Raw genomic sequence first — 21,743 nt, forward strand, 5'->3', positions numbered from 1 at the left:
TAGAAGAAGAAAAATGGCAATTTGCTTGCAAATAGAAAAATTCCAGACACTAGCATTGTACCTACAATCATGCTAAGTATGGTTGAAAATTGTTCCATAGTTTAACACCAAAAAAAAATCATAGAAAATACATTTTCTAATATTGTTACCAACTATTCCTAAGTAGGCTTTTATTCTTGAATTTATGCACCATATAGACCACTCTGTGATAAAATGTTGCTTTTTTTTTAGTTTTTTAAAATAGTAAAATTTCCTGAAAAATCTATAAAGAAAACTTTTGTGTGCGCTTGTTCAACCCCTATTTAGTAATTACATGGCAAAAAAAACTAGTTTGCAAAAGTTTGACATAGTACATACAATTAAACCATATTACCTCACTTACTGCAAGGCTGCGCTGCTTATCACCAACTAACATGTTTTTTTTTTTTTAATATTGCATGTTACAATAGTATATATGTTTCTTTTTACGATGAACCATTGAATGATAATTGACACAACTTTGTTGGGTTGTTGAGCATAACAGTACTACATTCTTTTTATTTTATTTTTTAAAAAAAAATATTTTATTTCGGTGGCAACAGTGGCTCTACACTTAGGAATTTTTGTGTATAATTTTAAATTCTAATTGTGCTTTTTGAAAAGGGTGTACCAAAATTTGCCTGTCCACAAGATTGAGATTCTCTAAGAGGAAAAATAAACCACAACTAAGACAGTTGTAACTGGTTTTTCGTCTACAAAATGGATGATATTCAGAGAACAACTGGTCAGCTTTGTTCAGTTCCCTGGAGTGTCCGTGTCCCCTGATGTGTCCGGCTTCTTGGACAGTACTCGTTTTAATGTTTTGTTGATGTTGTGTTCCGAGTACCCATTCTGTTTGAAAGCCGTGCGAAGATGCTGTATTTCTTCTGATAGATGCTCCGCATTGCTGATGGAGATTTCGGTTGATTGAAGTGTAGCTTTTCTTTGTGAAATTTATCCTTGATTTGTTTTGCATATAAATTGTTGTGCATTGTATACTAGGTATTTTATTCAATAATGATTTGTTGTCTGATATTTTTATGTTCCAAGATTCTTTCATTACTTTTAAATGTTATTGCAGAGAAAGCAGCCATCAGACAAAACCTTAAGTAAAGCATTGTCTTGGGTGTTACGACATGGAGCAGTGCAAGAAGGTTTCAAAATCACAAGGGATGGCTACGTAGATGTATCTGCATTGTTGGAATATAAAACATTCAAGAAATATACTTTGGAGGATATTAAAAGAGTGGTTGCCGAGAACGACAAGCAGCGATTTACTCTTCGAACTTGCACTGAAACAGCAGAACTACAGATATGTGCAAATCAAGGTCACTCATTTAAAGTAAGTGTGTATGTTAATTTTTATAGATTGTAGGGCTTGTTAACCCTTACACGCCGAGGCTGATTTTTCAGGTATTTGCACTAATGCCGAGCGTGTTTTCAGCCGAAAAGTTGAAATTCTGCATGCTTTTAAATGAAATTTTATATTTCCGGGACTAAGAATATTAGTGGTACAAATGATATCTCGTTGTGTTCAGTATACTTTGGGCTATAATCCTGATGGAAAAAAAATAAATGTTCAGTGAGAAGAAGAAATAAAAGAGGAAAGTAACAATTTTTTACATGAAATTTGATTTCATCAGACCCCCATGCATAGGTTACGCCAGGACGTGAATCTCCAAAAGGTACCCGCATAATGTCTGGTATGTTTGCCATTGATGTAGAAAAATTTACGCACATATTGCTAATACTTTTGAAGGAACAAAAATGTTAATGTACTAACACCAAGCGTGTTTTCAGCGGGAAATTTGAAATTATGCATGCTTCTAAATGAAATTTTATTTTATGTTTACTAATTGTTAATTACATACCTCTAGACTCATGCAGAACTCAAAACTTGTATCTCCGATAATTATCCAAGTTGCAGTATGTTAAAAAAGTAACATACTATGAGATAAAGCTGCTTGTGACACCGGTGTCACAACCTGTCCTTAAGGGAATGGCCCGTCCTTGAAGGGTTAAATCTGTTGCCTTCTCACATACCGGGTGGTCCAAAAGTCCCGGAACGGTCACATATCGTGAGAAATACACATCAAATCGGAAAACTAAAAAATTTGTGTTGAATAAATGCAAGCTATTCAATGATATCCCACTTGATTCCCTGCCCCTGGGGGTGGGGCAGGGGGCAGCTGTGAAATTTTAAATGGAAACCCCCATTTTGTATTGTAGAATCGGAAAGAGGACTTCATTCCGAGTCCAACGAGCTATAAACCATCCTCTTAGCTGAATTAGGAACGGAGATATGGCGATTGTAAATTTCCGCCCAAAAAATTTTTTAAAAAAATAAATTCAAGGGACGTATCTCTGCCCCTAATTGAGCTAGAATGAAAGCGATTGCAGATTCGGAATCTGTACATCAAGACCTTTCAATAGAGTATACGATCACCATAAAATCGCCATATCTCCGTTCCTAATTGAGCTAGGAGGATGGTTGATAGCTCGTTGGACTCGGAATGAAGTCCTCTTTCCGATTCTACAATACAAAATGGGGGTTTCCATTTAAAATTTCACAGTTGCCCCCCTCCCCACCCCCAGGGGGCAGGGGTGGGGAATCAAGTGTGATATCATATCATTGAAAGTTCCAGTTTTGAGAGAGATAAGCCTCAGAAAATGGGTTCAAATTTATGAACTAAATTTTCGGAGGAGGGGTCAAGGATGGGTAACTCAATAAATATTTGAGCAGGCAGGACACCATTAAGCAGCTTTATGACATGCCCATGGCCCATGAACTGGAGAAATGCCACTCTCAAAGCAATTAATTCAGTAGTTACAGCTTGCTAATGTTTTGGGTGAATTTATCCCAACATTCATATTTGTCGTGACAATGAAAAAGTGACCTTCACACAAGCAGCCCTGATGCCCCAACCAAACTATTTATGAATTAGACATTTTGCAGGTCTCCATTTGAGATATGTATATGTAACCTGTACAAGTTTCATGAAATTTGAAGAGGGTCGAGCAGGAACCATATCTGGATTTAAGCCTCTTGGGATGGAATGACTGACCCCTATGCTTCTTATTCAGTCCACTCAGAAAGAGAAATTTGGAATTAATTTTGTTACCTTAAATCTAAGATTGTTAATTTTCTGACGAGCTGCAGGTATAATAGAATTAGTAATAAGCTGTATAGTTTTCTTTTACGGTGTTGCAAGTATGTATAATTTATTTTAAAAGAATAGTCTAATAAACAAATGCTTGATTATCACAAAAGCCAATTGTATATTTTTTTTGCCATGACATTGAAGCATCAGTGAAATTAAATCAGATAAATGACTTATGTGTTTCTTTGAATATTGAATTTTGGGAATTAACCCTCAGTCATCTGCATCCTCATAGTAGCACAAATGTTCCTGCCGTGGCACTAAGTGCCGCCCCATCAAAACCAACATTATTTACATGAATTCTTGATGCAAATCGATGCTGAATTACACTAGCACTTGCAGGAAATCAAGTGAAATACACATGAACGCAAACATGTCCATTTCGGATATTTTTATTAGCAATTAAAAGAAATAAAGTAAAAAAAATGAAAGAGTCTCATAGAATTACAAGCTTAGACTCTTGAAGCAAATGCATCAAAGTATTATTCTAACAATTATAAAAACTCTGCTATATAATGAAGGAACTAAAAAGTGAACTCACCATTCACAAAATTTTGAACATATTTCCCAAAACTTTTCAACAAATTTTTCAAAACGAATTTAATTCAACTGATATGGGTTTAGAAACGAACTATTTGTTCCAAAATTCTGAGTCAAAATCTTAGTTACAGAAAAAGCAATCAAATGTAGAAAATTCACCTCGAAGAAACTTACATTAGGATATTTTTACAATGTTCAAATCTCAATATGTTTCTCGTACTCTTATGAGATAAACGTAAGAAAAGACATATTAACTGAAATAAAAGAAACCGAATGTTGTCAGATTTTAATAATGTTATTTTGACAACTAGGACATTTCGTATGGTTTTTGCATACAAATAATTTGCAATTCCGAACAACGTACCGTTATTTTATTATACTTATTTCCACCAAATTCATGGCTGCCGTTCTATGATTTAAGGTAGGAAACTGTCCCGTACAAAGTACTAAGTGCCGCCAAAGGGGAACCGGTCAATTCAGAGGTGTGTAAGCAAGTGAAAGAACGCTAGAAAAAAGGCGCGAACGTCTCTTATGTTTTTGTGGGAAAAGTGCAGATAGATTACCTAGTGCTTTCCTGACCATTAATGTGCTGGTAAGGAAAATAATTCAAAATTTTATGCCATTGCCCAGATTACAGAGGGTTGAGCATAAATAATGTTGAATTAAATATTTAGGGACATCCACAAAGCAATAATGTTTTGATGATATTATGTTTATAGGTAGATGAACCTGAATTAACACCAATTAACACAGCAGAGGAAGCACCTACTGTCATCCATGGCACATATTTCCAAAGCTGGGCAAAAATCAAAGAGGAGGGATTAAAGCGCATGAGAAGAAATCATATTCATTTTGCAGTGGGTGAACCAGGAGAAGCTGAAGCCATAAGTGGAATAAGGTCTTCGTGCCAGATTTATATATATATTGACATAGAGAAAGCATTGACAGGTATGTGCTTATAAGTTTCTGTTAAGAAATCATTATGTACAACAGTACAACAAGTTCTGCATAGGATTATAATAATAAAAATTCGTAACGTTGAAACAAGTTGTTTGAATAACAGAAAGTTGGTATCACTGTGAAGAGCAACTGAAAAGTTTTGAAGGCAACTTGCTGTGGTAGGTTGTGCATGCTCAGAAACTACAGACTTGTTCAAACTTCTGAGAAGGCATCAGTCAATATGTGGATGCCACAACTGAAGGTATTTTGCATTTTAGCACTTGCAGAATTGAAATATGTGAAATTGTACACATTCACATTCATTCATTATAACTTACTGTATGTGCCGATTTAGAAATGGAACAAGCAACTGCTAGAAATGGTATCTTTGTGCACATTTTTAGTATTACCCATTCTTAAAATAGCTGTGGATCATGAATGTTTGGATCAATTCATGGATGCCCATGTGAATGGCAGCATCTTTTACAAGACACGTCAATAAAAAGGGCCGATAATTTTTTACTTGAGACTGGCAACACTGACGAAGCCGCACGTGCACAGAAGCATGCTTTAGTATTCTGTGCCTGCAACAGAGGTATATTTCTCAGTGTGGAGGTGTGTACGTGCGAGTAGTAGGAAGTTGAAATGGCTGCTGTAATAGAAAATCCCGCCAAATGCGAGGTGAGGTCAGTGATTAGATTTCTCAACGCAAAAGGAATGAGTGCAGCTGACATTCATCAGGAATTGTGTGCCATTTACGGACCAACAGTAATGAGTGAAGGAAAGGTAAGACAATGGTGCCGTGCTTTTCAGGAAGGACGTTCAAATGTTCATGATGACGAGCGGAGCGTCAGGCCTAGTGTTCAGACGGACAACCTTGTGCAACGTGTTGATGAGAAAGTGCGATCCAAATGCCGTTTCACCATTATTGATCTGGGCAAGGAGTTTCCTGAAGTGTCTGATAAAACATTGCACTAAATTGTAACAGACAATCTGGGTCATCGCAAACTGTGTGTGAGGTGGGTGCCAAAAATGTTGACAAACACTCACAAAGATGAAAGAATGAAATCCGCACGTGATATTTTTGGCCCGCTGGGAGAAGGATGGGGATGACATGTTTTCTCACATAGTGACTGGAGATGAAACCTGGATATCGTACGTAACTGGTGAGTCGAAGCAGCAATCCATGCAATGGTGTCACTCCGGTTCACCAAAACCGAAGAAATTCAAGCAAACACCATTACATCGCAAAATCATGGCATGGCAACTGTGTTTTGGGACCAAAAAGGTGTAATCCTCGTGGAATTTCTGTAACCGGGAAGAACCATCACAGCAGATGTGTATTGCCAAACACTGTCTAATCTGCGACGTGCCATCCAAAACCGGCGAAGAGGAATGTTACGGTCTGGAATTCTGCTTATTCATGACAACGCCTGCCCACACTCAGCTGACCATACTGTTGCGACAATTCAAAAATTCCGATGGAAACATTTTAATCACCCATCATACAGTCCTGATCTTGCCCCAAGTGGTTGCTGTCTGTTCCTTCATCTCAAAAAGTGGCTTGCTTTGCAACATTTCGATGTTAGTAAAGTTCTCAAGACATCAGTTCTCAACTGGCTGAGATCCCAGGTGGCAGATTTCTACGCAGAGGGTCTACATAAACGCTTGGAGCGTCATGGTGATTATGTAGAAAAATAGACAGGGTATGCACTTGTATAGCATCAAAATAAAGATTTTCTCGCTTGATTTTATTCTCTGTAATAACCAATCGGCCCTTTTTTTGGACATGCCCTTCGTATTTAATTTCCATAAACACAGTTTTTAATTTTTGCAAGTTCATTTGTTAGGATACATATATGTTGACAAAATTTGACAACCAAATTAGTTGCTAAAGTTAAAATGTTTCCTAAACATTCTAGAACTTTAAAACATGCTGAAAGTCTTTCTTCCTTTTTCAGATGGCATTAAGTTTTATAAATCATTGAACAATGTTATCCTGAGCCCTGGGAATAAAAATGGCTGCATAGAACCAAAGTACTTCAAGAAAGTTATTCAAGTATCAGGAAGTAAGTAGGACTGCACACTGAGAAGCAGGAAAATTATACTGGTTACAGACTACATATGTTTGTAAGACAATTTAATTTTTCTGTCTTTGTATTGAGTCTGTAGAGAACAACTCTGTTTCTCATGATATTGTAGAATGTAAAGTGAGAAGTAGAATTTAGCATGCTATGAATACATTTCAATTTATTTCTTTCTTCTTTTGAATGGCGAAGTTAAGGCACGAGCCTTTTCTTACACTTAACCAACTGTATTTTACAAATTGAGTTGAATATCTAACAGTTTGCGAAATATAAAACATCAAAATACCAAAGAAAATTTTAAAAGAAAAAGAGAAAAAAATCCACAAAAATACACATATATATACTGTAAGAAACGTAAAAAAATGCATGTTCAGCATGAACACACACACAAGAAAAATACAGAAAAGCCAGTCAGTGTTTGTCCTACAAATTTACATCAAGAAAGGTTTCATTTTATTGTCTTTCCTTGGTTTCAGTACTGGTAAGTTTCCTCCAGAAGATGATTTCTTAATTTTGATTTGAATTTGCCGAGAGAAGATCAGTTTCTTATGTCATTAGGGAGGTCGTTCCATGTTCTGGTGGCAGTGAATGTGAAGGAATTTCTGTGGGAGGGGATGGTGAGCAGGCAGTTGTTTGTGAACGGGTTGCTAATGTGTGTGATGCGCTTAGGGGTTGAAATGTTGAAAGTAGGTGGGGGGTTCTTTTGAATGCACTATTTTGTAGAGCGACTGTGTGTTGAAAGGTCGAACCAGCCTTGGTCTTTGAAAGCTGGGGTAAGGTGCTTAAAATATTTCATGTTATAAAATTTATATCAGGATTGGAGTAATAAAAGTATATTCTTAAAATATGTGTGTGTATAAGTAACGTATTACTAATATGATTTAATAAATTTTGATAGGTGAATATTTTCTATTAAATTATCTTAGTGGTCATTTTGAACTGATCCAACTAACTTATAATCAAGGGTAGAAAAAAATATAAAAACAATTCAGACGCTACTTCCTTTTTCTCAGAAGGCAATTTTTTTTTTGGGGGGGAGCAAAATACGGTCTAAGAACTAAGAAAGCCATGAATCCAACTAACATAATCAAATATTTTACAGGGCCATTTACCAGAAAAAGCCTTTCTATAAAAAATATATATATCTATATGTACGGTGCTGAAAAATATGCAAGCAATTTTAAGCTTTTTTTTTTTAATAAAACAAATCATGATTTTTATCCACCCTGACACTGTGACAAAAGTCATTTTTACTGTTTTCTGATCATTTCTTGTAAAACTCAGGTAGACTGATAGGGTACAGTTCAAATGAAGTACCTTAGTGTTCAAGCATTGGTATTGGTTCAATGTGCTTATCTCTTCATGCTAGCTGGATCAGTATTATAATGAAGTTAATAGCCATAAACAATTTAAATTCTGAAATCCCTCAAGTCAGAGTGAGGGTTTTCCTCCTCAGAATTCTAATTTGAATGGAGAAGAAGTGATAAGAAACTATTGCATCATCATAATCCTTGGTTTCGTGGCTGGCACCATGGTAACCTGTGGTTTGTAACAAGTAGAGCCCATGTGCAGCATTTAATGGGTGTGGGAAGATTGATTAATTGATTTGGCATTTTAAGTCCACTTTATGCACAGTAAGGCTAATTGGGACTGGACCTACAGTTGAAACGGATATTGAAACCAGGACCCCTTGATTACAAGGCGATGACGCTACCACTGTGCCATAGAGGTGGACGATAGTGTATGGAAGAAGCGAAAAAGCAACATTTTATACAAGGCCTCCTCAATGGTTTAGTGATAACGTTGTTGCCAGGTTCAATCCCTGGTGGAGGCTCGTCATGGTTCGGTCCGCACTTTAAACTGTAGGTCCAGTCCCAATAAGCCTATCTGTGCATAAAGTGGACTTAAAACTCATTTAATTTCAAGTGACATTTTATAGACCAGGAAGTCTATCCTGGCAAACTTCCTGCCACGAAGTGTTCAATTTTCTTGCAGCTGTCACGTGAGTGCTTCCACCTACTGGCAGAAGCACCAGAAACGCACACTGTTTCTTCTCTGCTCTTTCCTTGTGAGGGAGAAATTCAATACTTCATTGCCACAATCAACATGTAGGGAATGCAGAAAAGAATTGATCCTCTAAGAACTTGAATAACTCACTGATATTGTTTGCCTACTCTTTTTAAGGACCCATACAACAACATAATAAGTTGCCGTATTTGTACCAAACATAAATTACATCTGGCAACAAGAGCCCACAGATGGGAAAAAAACAACAACTTAGTAGCATGAGGTAAAGGTAAAGTTCCCCATGCATATTCGCGATTGAAATTTACCACCTGAGTGCTAGTGTCGCTTCCAATATGGCCACTCTATGTAGGATAAATCTTTGTTTACATTCTGTAGTAGTAACACAGACATTTCGTGCACAACAGTGCATTTTGTCTGCACATCAGGTTGTAACTAGGGCTCTCGGAAATAATCTGAAAATAAAGCAATTCAACTGTATTTCCAAAGCTTGGGCAGGAGAAAAATGTAAACATACCGTTGCAGTTCTTCCCCCAAAGAGGCAGGCTGGTTAAATAATAACACAGGATAAAAATAATAGAATTCACAATTTCCTTGCCACATTTCAATGTTATTGTTATCCAACATGTCAATCAATTCTGTTTTCCCCGATTTATTTACAAATTTTCATTTTATTGATTCCACGGGGTGGAAACAATGTAAACTTTTCACTTGTCCTAACCCATAAAATGATTTAGAGCAAAAACTGAACAGTAAACGTAACTCTTTCGAATATTCCCCATGCTTTAAACAACTTCAACACAACATACAGGGAGGTTATTTTAGTCGTTTATTGCAAGACCGTCGGCCGCTCAACGGTGCCTTCATGCAGGTCCCTGCAAATTGCCTTACAGGAAGTCCGTAACAGAAACAACTTGTTTTGTAGTGTTTCTACTTTTTACAATTACAGTTACAATTACAATTGGAATAAGCACATACCTTGTTGCAAGGATGCTGGAAAAGGTGTCCTCCCAAATACAAATATTTCTGGCACCTTATTTCTGACATCTAATCTTAGATTAGACATCGCTACTTTATCCTCAGTTGACAGAAAGGGAAGACAGCATCCCGGAGCATAAAGCAAACAGAAAGCGTAAAATGATATTTAAAAGTAATATAATGATGATCACTAACCTCGTGTGTTATAATAGATATTGAAAATGACTTCCTTCAACAGCAATACAACACGTTTTTTAGGTTCAAGAGATCCTGTCTCTCGTAATTGCCTAACCACTTTTTTGCAAGAGTTCGTTTTCACGTAATTTTCACATAAAAACTCTTTGTTCAAGACTATATTTGTTTAGCGGAATAACTAATGAATGAATAACAATTAACACACAATAAAGCACTAGCACTGAATAGCACACAAACTCAAGAACAGTATAAACAACATGCGTACTGATAAAAGCAAACAGAAGTGAACATGATCGTAGATTCACTACGTCTGGTAGCCGACAGTGTTGCTAACCATTTTCCGGCAATGTCCCTACAGACGTACTCAAAATGTCCCTACGCCAAGTAAAGCGACTAAAAAAAAACACCACCTCATGAGCATGCAAAACAGAAGAAAAAATTTACACATTTACTTAACCAAATCTTTCTGCTCGGTGCTACCACAATTAATGAAGGAGCAAAGGACCCCCTCCCCGATTTTTGTAATATTTCGCATACTCACGAATTGAGGCCTCCTAATCACGAATTTGAAGTTAAAATTTGGGGGTCATCTGTATAAATTGCAAAATAAGTGAAATTCAGTGGTCCGCGATCGGCACGATTGCTCATTATTTACCGTAATATTTTGTGTTTCTAATACAGTAGAGCGTCGATTATTCGAACGTCGGTCAACCGAACGACCGCTTAACCGAACTGTGTACTTGCTCACTTTCAGATATCTGTAATGAAAAAAGTACGTGACTTAGCTGCTCGTAAGCGTGTAGGCTTGCTTAGACAGACCAAAATAAAGGATTTTTTTAAACGTTAATTTTGTGTACTGTGTGTATTGTTCATGCAAAATGCGTATGTAATATGTACATATTTTTGTTTAATAAACTGTACCACATACTATATATTCCTACTAAAGTTGCCTTTGTACGTTACTTTGTAATACATACTTAAAGAGATGCCTGTTTTTATGAATAAATTTACTGTACAGTACTTCTTTTTGGCAAATAAACATGTACAGTTCGATTATTCGAACAAACCAGTTTTCCGAACACCCATGTCCCCCAATTACTTCGGATAATCGACGCTCTACTGTACTTAAAAAACGAAATATACATTCCTGATATTACTACGACCCCAAATTTTAACTATGTTTGCCTATCCTAACCTAACTGTACTGTGAATGGTTCGTGGGGCTATCCGTCAATGGTTTGTGGGGCTACCCGTGCATGGTTTTCCGACCCCAAATTTTAATTATGTTTGCCTTGCCTAACCTAACTTAACCTAACCTTACCGAGAATGGTCAGTGGAGCTATCCGTGAATAGTTTTGCGCTAATAAAAAAAATCTTATTTTCGTAGCACTTTAACGGCAAACGTTCATCATCGAAGATGCCATTTTCGTATCCTGCAATTTTAGGATCGATGCACTGTTGCCAAACTTATCTGTAATGAAATCAGTCCACATTCCACATGTTCTTCTACATCGTGATTGTCACTGTCATATGTAAGCACCTTCTTTTGGCAATATACCGAAATCCATAAGTTTATTAATTAACCCACGGCAATCCTCCTGCACACTCCACCTAAAAATCTCTATTGTTCTCTTCTGCCATTCTTGCACGATCCATGCCCTCCAAGTATGATATCAACAGTGTGGCAATGCTGTAGACAGCGTAACTAATTGTGAACGTCAATTGTTCATATCAACAAATATGGCTTATTACTTGTATACGGAGAATCATTGTGAGAATTGAGAAAAGCTTATTATACAAATTCTACACGTTAATGAACAATTTTTTCACCTCACCCCAACATGTTAACTTGAGATAAATCATGACTAATTATTTCGTGAGTATAAGATGTAGCATAGAAATTACAGAATGGTCCGGTATTGTAAATTCTTGCCTTAATGAATAATAGGAGTGTGCGGGACAGAATTTTTTGGGTCGGAACGGGATTTTTTTTTAATCCCGACATTCAGGATGGGAAAAATGTGCAATTTCCCGACCAAGTCGGGACGGGAAATGTTCAAAATTTTCCGAAGCTCTGGAAATCTCGAATTCTACGCATCATTTTCACTTTAAGTGATTCTTTTTGCATTTCTAGAATAAAAAACCTACAATTTCTGATAAGTTCCAGAAAATCTCAATGCAAAAAACGTCTAGAATTAACAACTTTTTAAAGTGACCATTCGGTATTTACTGACTGCTTGGGATCCCGAAAAGTCGGGAAGTCATTTCCCAAAGTCAGGATCGGGACGTAATTTTTTTTTTTCCCGACCCCGGTACCGACTTTTCGGGATCCCGCACATCCCTAATGAATAACGTTGAGTCGTTTACTGTTGATTATGTTATTTGAAGTCATACGTGCTGCTGCTGTGAAGAGATAGATGTTGGTTGGTGATGCTGTATTTCCTGCAGTCTTTAACAATTATGGTCCCATTTTATGTATCTTTTTTGTTTTTGTATCACTTAACATTGAAAATATTCTTTCCATTCCCGAGTTAGAATGTGGCAATGTTAGCACTATTTTCGCGAGAGTGGAAATGTTTTCAAAAAAGAACTTGCCTTGGAAGTTCTTGGTAACCAATAACATGTTCCAAAATTCTGATGGAGATTTGTTGGTTAGTTCTTTTTTCTCCTCCTTGCTAAAGTATCCAGATAAACTAATCCATTCATTCCAAACCGAGCACGAAGAAAGTGCAATTGACTGGCGAGTAAGCTTTGCACCTTTGCACAATAAAATGTTATTTTCCAAAATTGAAAAAAGTCCCTACGGTTGGCATCACTGCCGACAAGAAGTGCCCTCTCGCGGCTGACAACTCCCCCGACCCCCGATAAGCTGCCGGCAGTCCTGCGACAACTGAGGATAAAGTAGCGATGTCTAATCTAAGATTAGATGTCAGAAATAAGGTGCCAGAAATATTTGTATTTAAGAGGACACCTTTTCCAGCACTGCTTATTTCAATTGTAATTGTAACCGTAATTGTGAAAAGTGGAAACATTACAAAACAAGTGGTTTCTGTTACGGACTTCCTGTAATGCAATTTGCCGGGACCTGTTGCATGAAGGTGCCATTGAGCGGCCGACGGTCTCATGTTAAACGACTGAAATAACGTCCCTGTAGTATCCTACATAGAGTAGTTCCGGAAAATCCCACCAGATGGCATTTCAGATAATTGTAATCGCGAATAGCATTGTGCCATTAAGTCACATATAAGGTATGTGGGGGTAAGGCCCCACACATTCTTGATCTCTGCCACTTTGGAGGTGATGTGTCAGCACCATCCTCCAGCCACCTTTACCCCTGCAAGGTTGCCCCAAGTACCCATTCATTTGAGGCGGGGTGAGCCTCAGAGCATCTTTATGTGGGGACATGGCCAGAAAAATTCAAACATTAGATCACCCACCTTGAGATTTGAACCTGGATCTCCCAATGTAGTAGTCAAACACTCTACTGACTATACCACCATGGCTCCAGCATGAACTATACCACGATAAAATTTCCAGGCTATAGTGGCACATAATCTCAGTTAGCAACGAAACAGTCCAGAATTTTGTCAGCTCATGTAGACAACATGTCTGCAAGTGTTGATCACACAATCACATGCAAAATCGTAAATCACAATTTTATGTCAAAATGACACTTTAATCCTTTGATTCCTGGCTGGTACAGATCTGTACCTTGAAGTATTTTCACCAATGCCTAGCTGGTACATGGTGAAAGTTCCATTTTTGCATAAAATTGTGATTTACGATTTTGCATGTGATTGTGTGATCAACACTTGCGGACATGTTGTCTACATCTGCTGACAAAATTCTGGACTGTTAGCGTTTCTATTTTCTGTACATTTTCCTGCATTATACATTTAATCATGATGGTCCCAACATAGTAAACCATTATAAAAATTTAGCACAGTCTAGGTTATTGTTAGATATTATTAGAATAATTAAATCAAGAAGACTTAGGTGGGCAGGCCATGTGGCACGAATGGGAGAGGAAAGAGGAGTTTACAGAATTCTTGTTGGGAAACCTGCTGGTAAGAGACCTGTAGGAAGGCCAAGACGAAGATGGAGGGACAACGTTGAGATGGACCTAAAGGAAATCGGTAGGGATGGGAAAGAGTATATAGATCTTGCTCAAGATAGGGACAGATGGAAGGCCTATGTTGCTGCAGCCATGAACCTTCGGGTTTAAGAAGGCTAGAGAGTTAGTTAGTTAGTTAGTTAGTTAGTTCTAGGTTATTGTTTACAAACTGTATGAGTTACACAAACTATCACAAGATAAATTATGCCAGTATAACTGAATTTACTGTAATCCTTACCTTGTTTTTTTTTCCAGAGAAAACACTTTTGAAAAATTAATAATTGAAACACCTTTGAATCATGCAGAGAGAGTGTGAGTTGTGTAAAGTTGTTGTCGTTGGTGATGCTAGTTGGGAAGCTCATGTGAATGGAAAGAAACATCAACAACTGATCAAGAAATTAGAAGGAAAACGAGAAAAAGAAGAAAAAGGAATATTTGTTACTGGTGAGCATCACAATGTGCTAATTCATTGTAGAAAGTAGATTGTTTCAAAATAAGTATTCTTTATTCACTAATAAACTTACAGTTCATTTTTCAACTCAATTTTTGTTCATGATCTATTTTGCTACCTGTCTGCTAGCTTTGTTAGCTTTCACTCGTGTGCATGGGTTTTTTTCACAGGCGCTTATGATTTGGGCTTGGTTTTTTTAGTGTTGCGGTGGGAGGATGGTTGGACACGTGTATTTCTAATGGCGGGAAGCCAGGTTTTATTGAGAGTTCTGGAGCTGGTGTTAGGTCCTAGGAAAGGGGTCACTATTGCATATAAATCTTTTGACAGTCTTTCTAATGTGGATCTCGCTTGCATAATTATTTTGGCACAGTTTATTTTGTGGTTCTCATCGATGAGGTGAAAGAGATACTACACCAACCCCAATGCAAGAAGCAGGGTCTATATGGCCTGCAAGTGTGTGGGTATGATAAAACGCCGACTGAAAGATAGGCTCAAGGAGTATGATGCGAACCACCAGCCTAGAAGAAGAATTGGCCGTGCCTGTCACCTCATCGACAAGATCCACAAGCCAAAATCCTAATGCGTGGCCAAAGAAGGAACTGCCATGCAAACTAAAGGAGCAGAAAGAAAAATTCCAGTGTCAACTACCAGCACCACACATACAAGTGGGAGTACAAAGAACCTTGCCACCTGAAGCGAGCCAGTACCAGACAGGTGGTGAAATTCATCCCTAACAAAAACTGCACAGAAAAATGAACTATGTTTATTAGGGTGAATTATCTCTCTCCGCTTAACTGCCAAACACATCTTTAGGTCATTATTAGTAGTTCAGATGTATTGGTATTGGCTGATATCAGTGGTATGAGTATCAGAAAGTGTCTGTTGGAATTTCCGATACTTTTCTTGCATTTTGGTCTTTCATGGGGTTCGCAAAACTGCTCCACAACACTTTCGCAGTCTGGAAGTTATGCAAAATTCAAAGTTTATTTTTATGTTGCATCACTTTTGTGCAAGAAAACTGAATTTTGTGATAACATAACACATAATTTAATATTCCAAGGTAATTCTTGAACATTTTAAGGTAAAAGCGTTGGTACATTGATTCATATAATAAGAGTAGAGTACTCGCACACTGATATTAATAAAAATTTGGACAACTTTTAGTTATTTCAATTTCCAAGCATCGGTATCTGTATTGATGGGAATTGGTGAGAGTATTGGCATTTGTATCAGTTCAAAGTGGTATTGGCTCGGCCCTATTTATTTATTTACTTGTTTATTCTTTATTGCTCTGGGTTAGCTGCCACCTTTAAAATTTAATCCAACCAAAAGACAAAGAAATTTTGTAGAGATGAAGAAGATTTTGATTTGAAGATTTAGACTTTTGCTTGACAAGGGCACATAGTGGTTAGAGTCACACTTAAAACTCCCAAGTTCAGTTCCAATTACCCTATCTGTACATAAAGTAGGCTTAAATCAAAACTCTTTCATCAGAATGTCCTGAATTTCTTTTCAACTTACACGATACTGTAAAGTCATTTTATTCAGTACCACTGTTAATAACATACAGTGCATTATGATTATGTTTCTACTTCAAAATATTTAAATTGTAAAAATGTATAAGTAGCCTGTAAGTTAGTGCGAAATTCTGCCATTTTGTGATTATTTCTGTGATTATTTTTGTGATTATAAACTAATGATTTGTATGTTCTAGTTTCGTAAACTAAAAGTTTAAATATACAGTTAAATTTTCAAAGGTGAAACTCATTGTAGTAACCTCTAATTAAACACCAATTAAGGATGTTAAGGAAAGTCCACTTTATGCACAGATATACTACTTGGAACTGGACGTAGAGTGTAAAGTGGGATTCAAATAACTATGTGCCTTCACGAGGACCCCTTTTTTTACAAGATGTCAGCATACCCACTATGCCATCGTGGAGGGCCAGTCCATCCATAATTACTTTTAATGTAACTACATGGGCATTGACAAAGATTCAAGTGGTGTAATAATATTTCAATTTTTTTGTGCACATTAATCATTCCCCTAATTGTAATTTTTACACTACTTGTCTGTCTCTTTTGACTAATTGTGAGGGTCACATGTATCTTAGCATTATATATTGTTCAAACTTAGATTCAAATATTGTGGATGGGAATTCACATTTGTTTTTTGAACTCTTATTGTGGCACATTTACACCAGCCTCTGTCATGAAAGGACTGGATTAAATTTTGTTCTGATTCAATTACAGGCTACCCTCCAGACAAGAAGCTACGGCTTCTAGATATTGTTCAAAGTTTTGGCAACATAAAAGAACACATTTTCGGAAATGATGGGAAATACACTATAATCCAATTTGAAGATAAGTAAGTTGCATTGTGTGTAAGTAAGTTGCATTGTATGTTTGAAAGTAGTCACACTTTATATACAGGGTGTCATTTTAATGGTGCCCACGGACCAAGGAAACGTATAGAGGACATCAAAACAAACAACTTTTCTCAGTAACATTTTTCTCAGAGCATCGCTTCGGCGCTACAGTCATTCAAAAAAGCCCAGGTTGCCACCTGAATGCTGGCAACCACACACAACATTTGATTGCATTTGTGATGTCATATACCGTCTTGAAGCGATGCATTCCAGGGTTGCCAGGAACACACATATTCTGTGAAAAATGACATAGCTACAATCAGGCACATTATGTACCGTAAAACAAAATGAGAAAACACACTGTGTAACCTAACAGGAAGTAAACAAACGATACAAAAAATGGTAGAAAGAAAATATAATTCAAGTGGAAGTGGTCATATCGAATTTTGTCTCAGCTTACATGTCAAATATTTGCAAATCTAGTCCTGATACTAGTTGTCTGTGACACACTGAACAGATGACAAAATAGAAATGAAAGAATTAAAATTCCAAAGGAAAGCAACAATAATATGATGTATATTCAGGGCATTATGAGGCAAGTAACAAAAATGGTTGATAATACAGGTATATAAGTAGTAGTAATACAAGCTCCCCTGTGTTTATCTATGCACCGGATACACATGTAATAGTTTGCTACTGTGAACAGGGCAGTATATTTGCTACTGATTCATAATTAGATTGTTACTGTGGTTGTACGTGTTGTAGCCATAATGTAACAACATGAACCTCAAATACTTCCGTTATCAGCACAAAAGTACCACAAGGCATCTGGATACAAACGTGTAGATATCAACTTTGCAAGGAGATTTACAAATATTTGACATGTAGCTGGGCGTAAACAGCCACATGTAAGCTGTAAGTCCAATAGAATTTTTTATTGTTGATATTTGACATGTAGGCTGAGAAAATCCGATATTGACACTTCATTTTGAATACGTTTTTACCATTTCTCATATAATTGGTTCATTTACCCCTTTCCCTGAGATGACTGCTGATCTTCTGGCTGGTAGGCTATGGTCTTTGGTCTACTGGACGAGTTTCTCGCTTCGTTTTACAACTAATAATGTGGTTGGTAGTTTGTCATTTTCACAAAATTTGTGTGTTCCTTTCAACCCTGCCCTGTGCTGTTTCGCCGCAGGAAATGACGTCACAGATATGATCAAATGTTGGGTTGGGTTGCCAGCATCCAGGTGGCAAAACGGTCTTTTTTTAACAGCTGTAGCGTCGAATCGACGCACCAATGAGAAAAATGTTACTGAGAAAAGATGTTTGTTTTGATGTCCTCTATACAAATCTGTGGTCTGTGGGCACCATTAAAATGACACCCTGTGTGTGTCACAGGAATAGGATGAGAAAAGGTGCCAGAAGGGCGGATAAACACAATGAAGAAGGAGACAGTAAACACTTAACCACATTAAAGGAAAAAGTTTGATATTTCGTAGCCTGGGCTACATTTTCAACATTTTCTTCTCCGTTGAAAATGTGGCCTATGCTACGAAATATCAAACTTTTTTCTTTAATGTGGTAAGTGTGTATTGTCTCCTTCTTCATTTGTATACACAGACTTAGAATTAGCATGTAAGTTCATTTATAATTTGTATGATACAGGTTGATCTATAAGTAGCTTTTAACTTAGAGCCATATTGGTCTGGTCAGTGGAGCATCTGACTGGTACAGTTGAGACTCTGATTCAATTCCTGGGGTGGCTGATCTAAGGTTGGTAGTTTTCTGACCTTGTCTATGCATAAAGTGGCCCTAGTGATCACTCAGCCTCTAATAAATGGGTACCTTGGAGCAACCCTGCAAGTCAAAGCATGGTGGTGATCACATCACCTCCAAAAATGGCTGAGGTCATGAATATGTGGGTGCGCTACCTCCACCCCACCCCCTAGGTGCCTTAATCGCATGGTGCAATGAGCATTGATAATTGTACCTTTAACGTAGTGCAAAATTTCTTTAATTTTGTTATTTTTATGAACATAAAGGTGTAATTCATATGTACTGGTTTTGTGAAAATGTGGAGTTTGTTTTATAGGGCAAAACTCATTACGATAATCTGGTGACGAACATTAATTAAAGAGCCTAATTCACAATTTTTTATCAGAATGGTAGAATATTTGTATCGGCAAATTTTATATTTATAAATTGCATATTAGTCCACCCCTAATGTAAAACATATCAAAAGATTACAGTGGAACCTTGCTTTTACATCTTTGTGTGATGTAGATGGAAAAACTTAAAATATAGAAAAATGTAAAATCTTGAGAAATTTTATGGCATTGTGTTCAATTGGAAGCATGAAGAATGAACGTTAAGTCACAGACACTTCTGGGTTGTAAGAACCACATTGATTTGCAATGGAATCATTACAACCCAGAAGTATCCGTGACTGTACAAGGTTTTTAGAATTAAAGTTCCCCTACTTAGAACTTTCTGGAGCCTGCTCAAAGCAACAGATTGCAATGAAACGTTATATAGAAGCTATGTACAGTACGGGGAAGTAAATGCCGAAAAAAGCTGTGAGTAGGAGAACTTTCTTTCCAGCCACCTTGCATTATGCAGGAAAATCTGCAACCTGACAAATTAAAATTGAGGATCCACAACACTCACTTCATGTGTGAAACTGATTTGACTTACTTGGTCAATATCCCAAGGGAATCTGTCAATGATTTATACCTGTCCTATTAGTTTTGATGCCACTGGCACATCGTCCACGTAGGAAACTCTTGCTTCACTGTTTGGCAGGCTTCTGGTTTGAACCATTTTACCAAGTGCCTCTAGTTGTATATCTGTAGGTAGTTTCCTGTGCACATTGTTTTACTAACGGTATCAATATAGTGCAATAATTAATTTGGGACTTAATTTGCATTACTTCTTTTTGTGATGTTATTAGTTTAAAATGTTTATGAATACCATACTTGCAGGATAACATAGAGTTGGAATTAAAAGTGGCTGATAAATAATGGAAAGAGAAAGAATTATAAGATTGAAATAAATATGACTGAGATGGAGATACTACGCTTGTGAGAAATAAAATTTGAATCTTTTGTTATGAAGATATTATGTTTTCTATAGATAGAAGTCATATTTCAACATTTTAGACAATATTTTCCAAGTTTCACATTCATACATAAATCTTGTTTGTCTACATTTTATCCATCAAGAATGCAACAAAATTTAATCGTTTCTATCTCTTAAGTAATCAAAATTATTATACCAGTCTGTCCCAGTAGTCCTGCACCATACAAGGGGGAAAATGAAACATAGAATATGAGAAACAAAGACAGACTTTAGTCAGCAAAGTACAGGCCTTCATGTTCAATTACCTTCACCCATCTCTGTGACAACAGTTCAATCTCATGGTGATACCAGGTGGCAGGTTTAGAATTGAAAAACTCACGACAGGCAGAATTTACCTCATCATATGAATTGAACTGCCGACTACACAGGAAATGTGAGACAGAGTGAGACAAACGGTAATCCGATGGTGCAACATCCGGACTATAGGTGGGATGAGGTAACAACTCAAACGCGTCAAGCTCAACCAGGGTGTTGGTCACTCTTCGAGTTGGTGACTCGGAGCATTGTCAATTTGCAGAAGTAACCTCTTCCTCCTCGTTAATGCCGGGCATTCAGAATGGCATACACTCGGCGTAATTGCTCAGAACACAGTTCACCTGTTACACCACGACCTTCTGGAACAAACTCATAATGGACAATCCGGTCAAATATCCGCCACACACTCAGCATGAGCTTTTCCCAAATCTGTCCTCTTTCACATGGGTGATGGCCTCCTGTTCTCTTTTCACCCACTGTTTACGTGTATCAGGGATTTTCAGAAACATCCACTTCTCATCTGCTGTCACAATTCTCCTCCAAAAACTAAGATCACGCAGCTTTTGTAGCAATGTCTGACAAATTGCAACTCTGCGCTGGACCTGCACCTTTGTCAGCTCTTGCGGACTTTGTCGATGCTGTTTATTGGTGTAATCCATGTCATTGAAGCGACGGTTTACTGTCGATTTGGATGCCCCAACCACTCTTACTAACCCATGTGTGCTGGATTGTGATGTAGCATTCACAGCACCCTGCATAGACTCGTCAATGTCTATTGGAGGTAGTCCCGTGCGGGGTTTGTCCGCGAGGCGTAGATCACCTCAAGCGATTTTTTTAAACCAACGGGAAGCTGTCGATCGATTCAACACTTCTTCGTTCTCCACACGACAAATTTCCTCCGCTGCTGCTTTTGCTGTTAGTCGTCTTTTCCATAAAAAAAACTTAGCACTGCATGAAGTGCAATTTGGTCCTCACTCATCGTGCCCTCTTTAACTTCATGGGAACCCTCGCTACACATGCAGTGTGCGCCTTCACTTCATCCAACCAACCTGTCCTCTATGCCTGCCAACAGCCTTTCACCGATGGCGCCACCTACCCTTGCAAACTTCATCTTGTTGAGCTAAGCGTGCTGATGGTGCAGGACTTCTGGGACAGCCTGGTATTGATGATGATGATGCATCAAGCAGCTGAACAGTAAATAATAGTGTTTTTACTATCTATATAACAGAACCTATGTAAATAGCAACAGAAGCAGTGATTCAATAACAAAATGGTGTCTTGAATTTTAGTGGTAAAAAAAAGTGTGGGCAAGTAAGTTTCTCATATGGCACAAGTAAGCTAGGTTAATGAAATTTTCATCCCTTTAAATTTGTTGTGTTATAACAATAAATATTCCACAACAAGGAGTCCCATCAATTTTTAAGCAGTGAAGTACAAAGGGGAAACCAAGGAAGAAGGTTTATTCTTGTA

General features: G+C 37.4%; 1 protein-coding gene across 2 annotated transcripts in view; it reads left to right on the top strand.

The window, feature by feature from the left end:
* The window catches only part of LOC145978835 (speckle targeted PIP5K1A-regulated poly(A) polymerase-like), a 45,448-nt gene that overhangs the window by 11,702 nt on the left and 12,003 nt on the right, over positions 1–21,743 (top strand). The window contains exons 2-5 of one of the 2 annotated variants that reach the window (XR_014440750.1): positions 1,100–1,360; positions 4,439–4,667; positions 6,620–6,727; positions 14,313–14,501. Coding sequence is in view for 1 of the 2 variants with exons in the window: in XM_083111713.1 (XP_082967839.1) it covers positions 14,357–14,501; positions 16,762–16,876 (260 nt within the window). In the remaining variant the exon portion in view is untranslated. Of the gene's footprint in view, positions 1–1,099; positions 1,361–4,438; positions 4,668–6,619; positions 6,728–14,312; positions 14,502–16,761; positions 16,877–21,743 lie in introns of those variants that run through there. The other variant, XM_083111713.1, reaches the window with a different exon arrangement.

This window comes from Lepisma saccharinum, chromosome 25 (assembly GCF_977018435.1).
Source record: "Lepisma saccharinum chromosome 25, izLepSacc3.1, whole genome shotgun sequence".
Lineage (NCBI taxonomy): Eukaryota > Metazoa > Arthropoda > Insecta > Zygentoma > Lepismatidae > Lepisma > Lepisma saccharinum.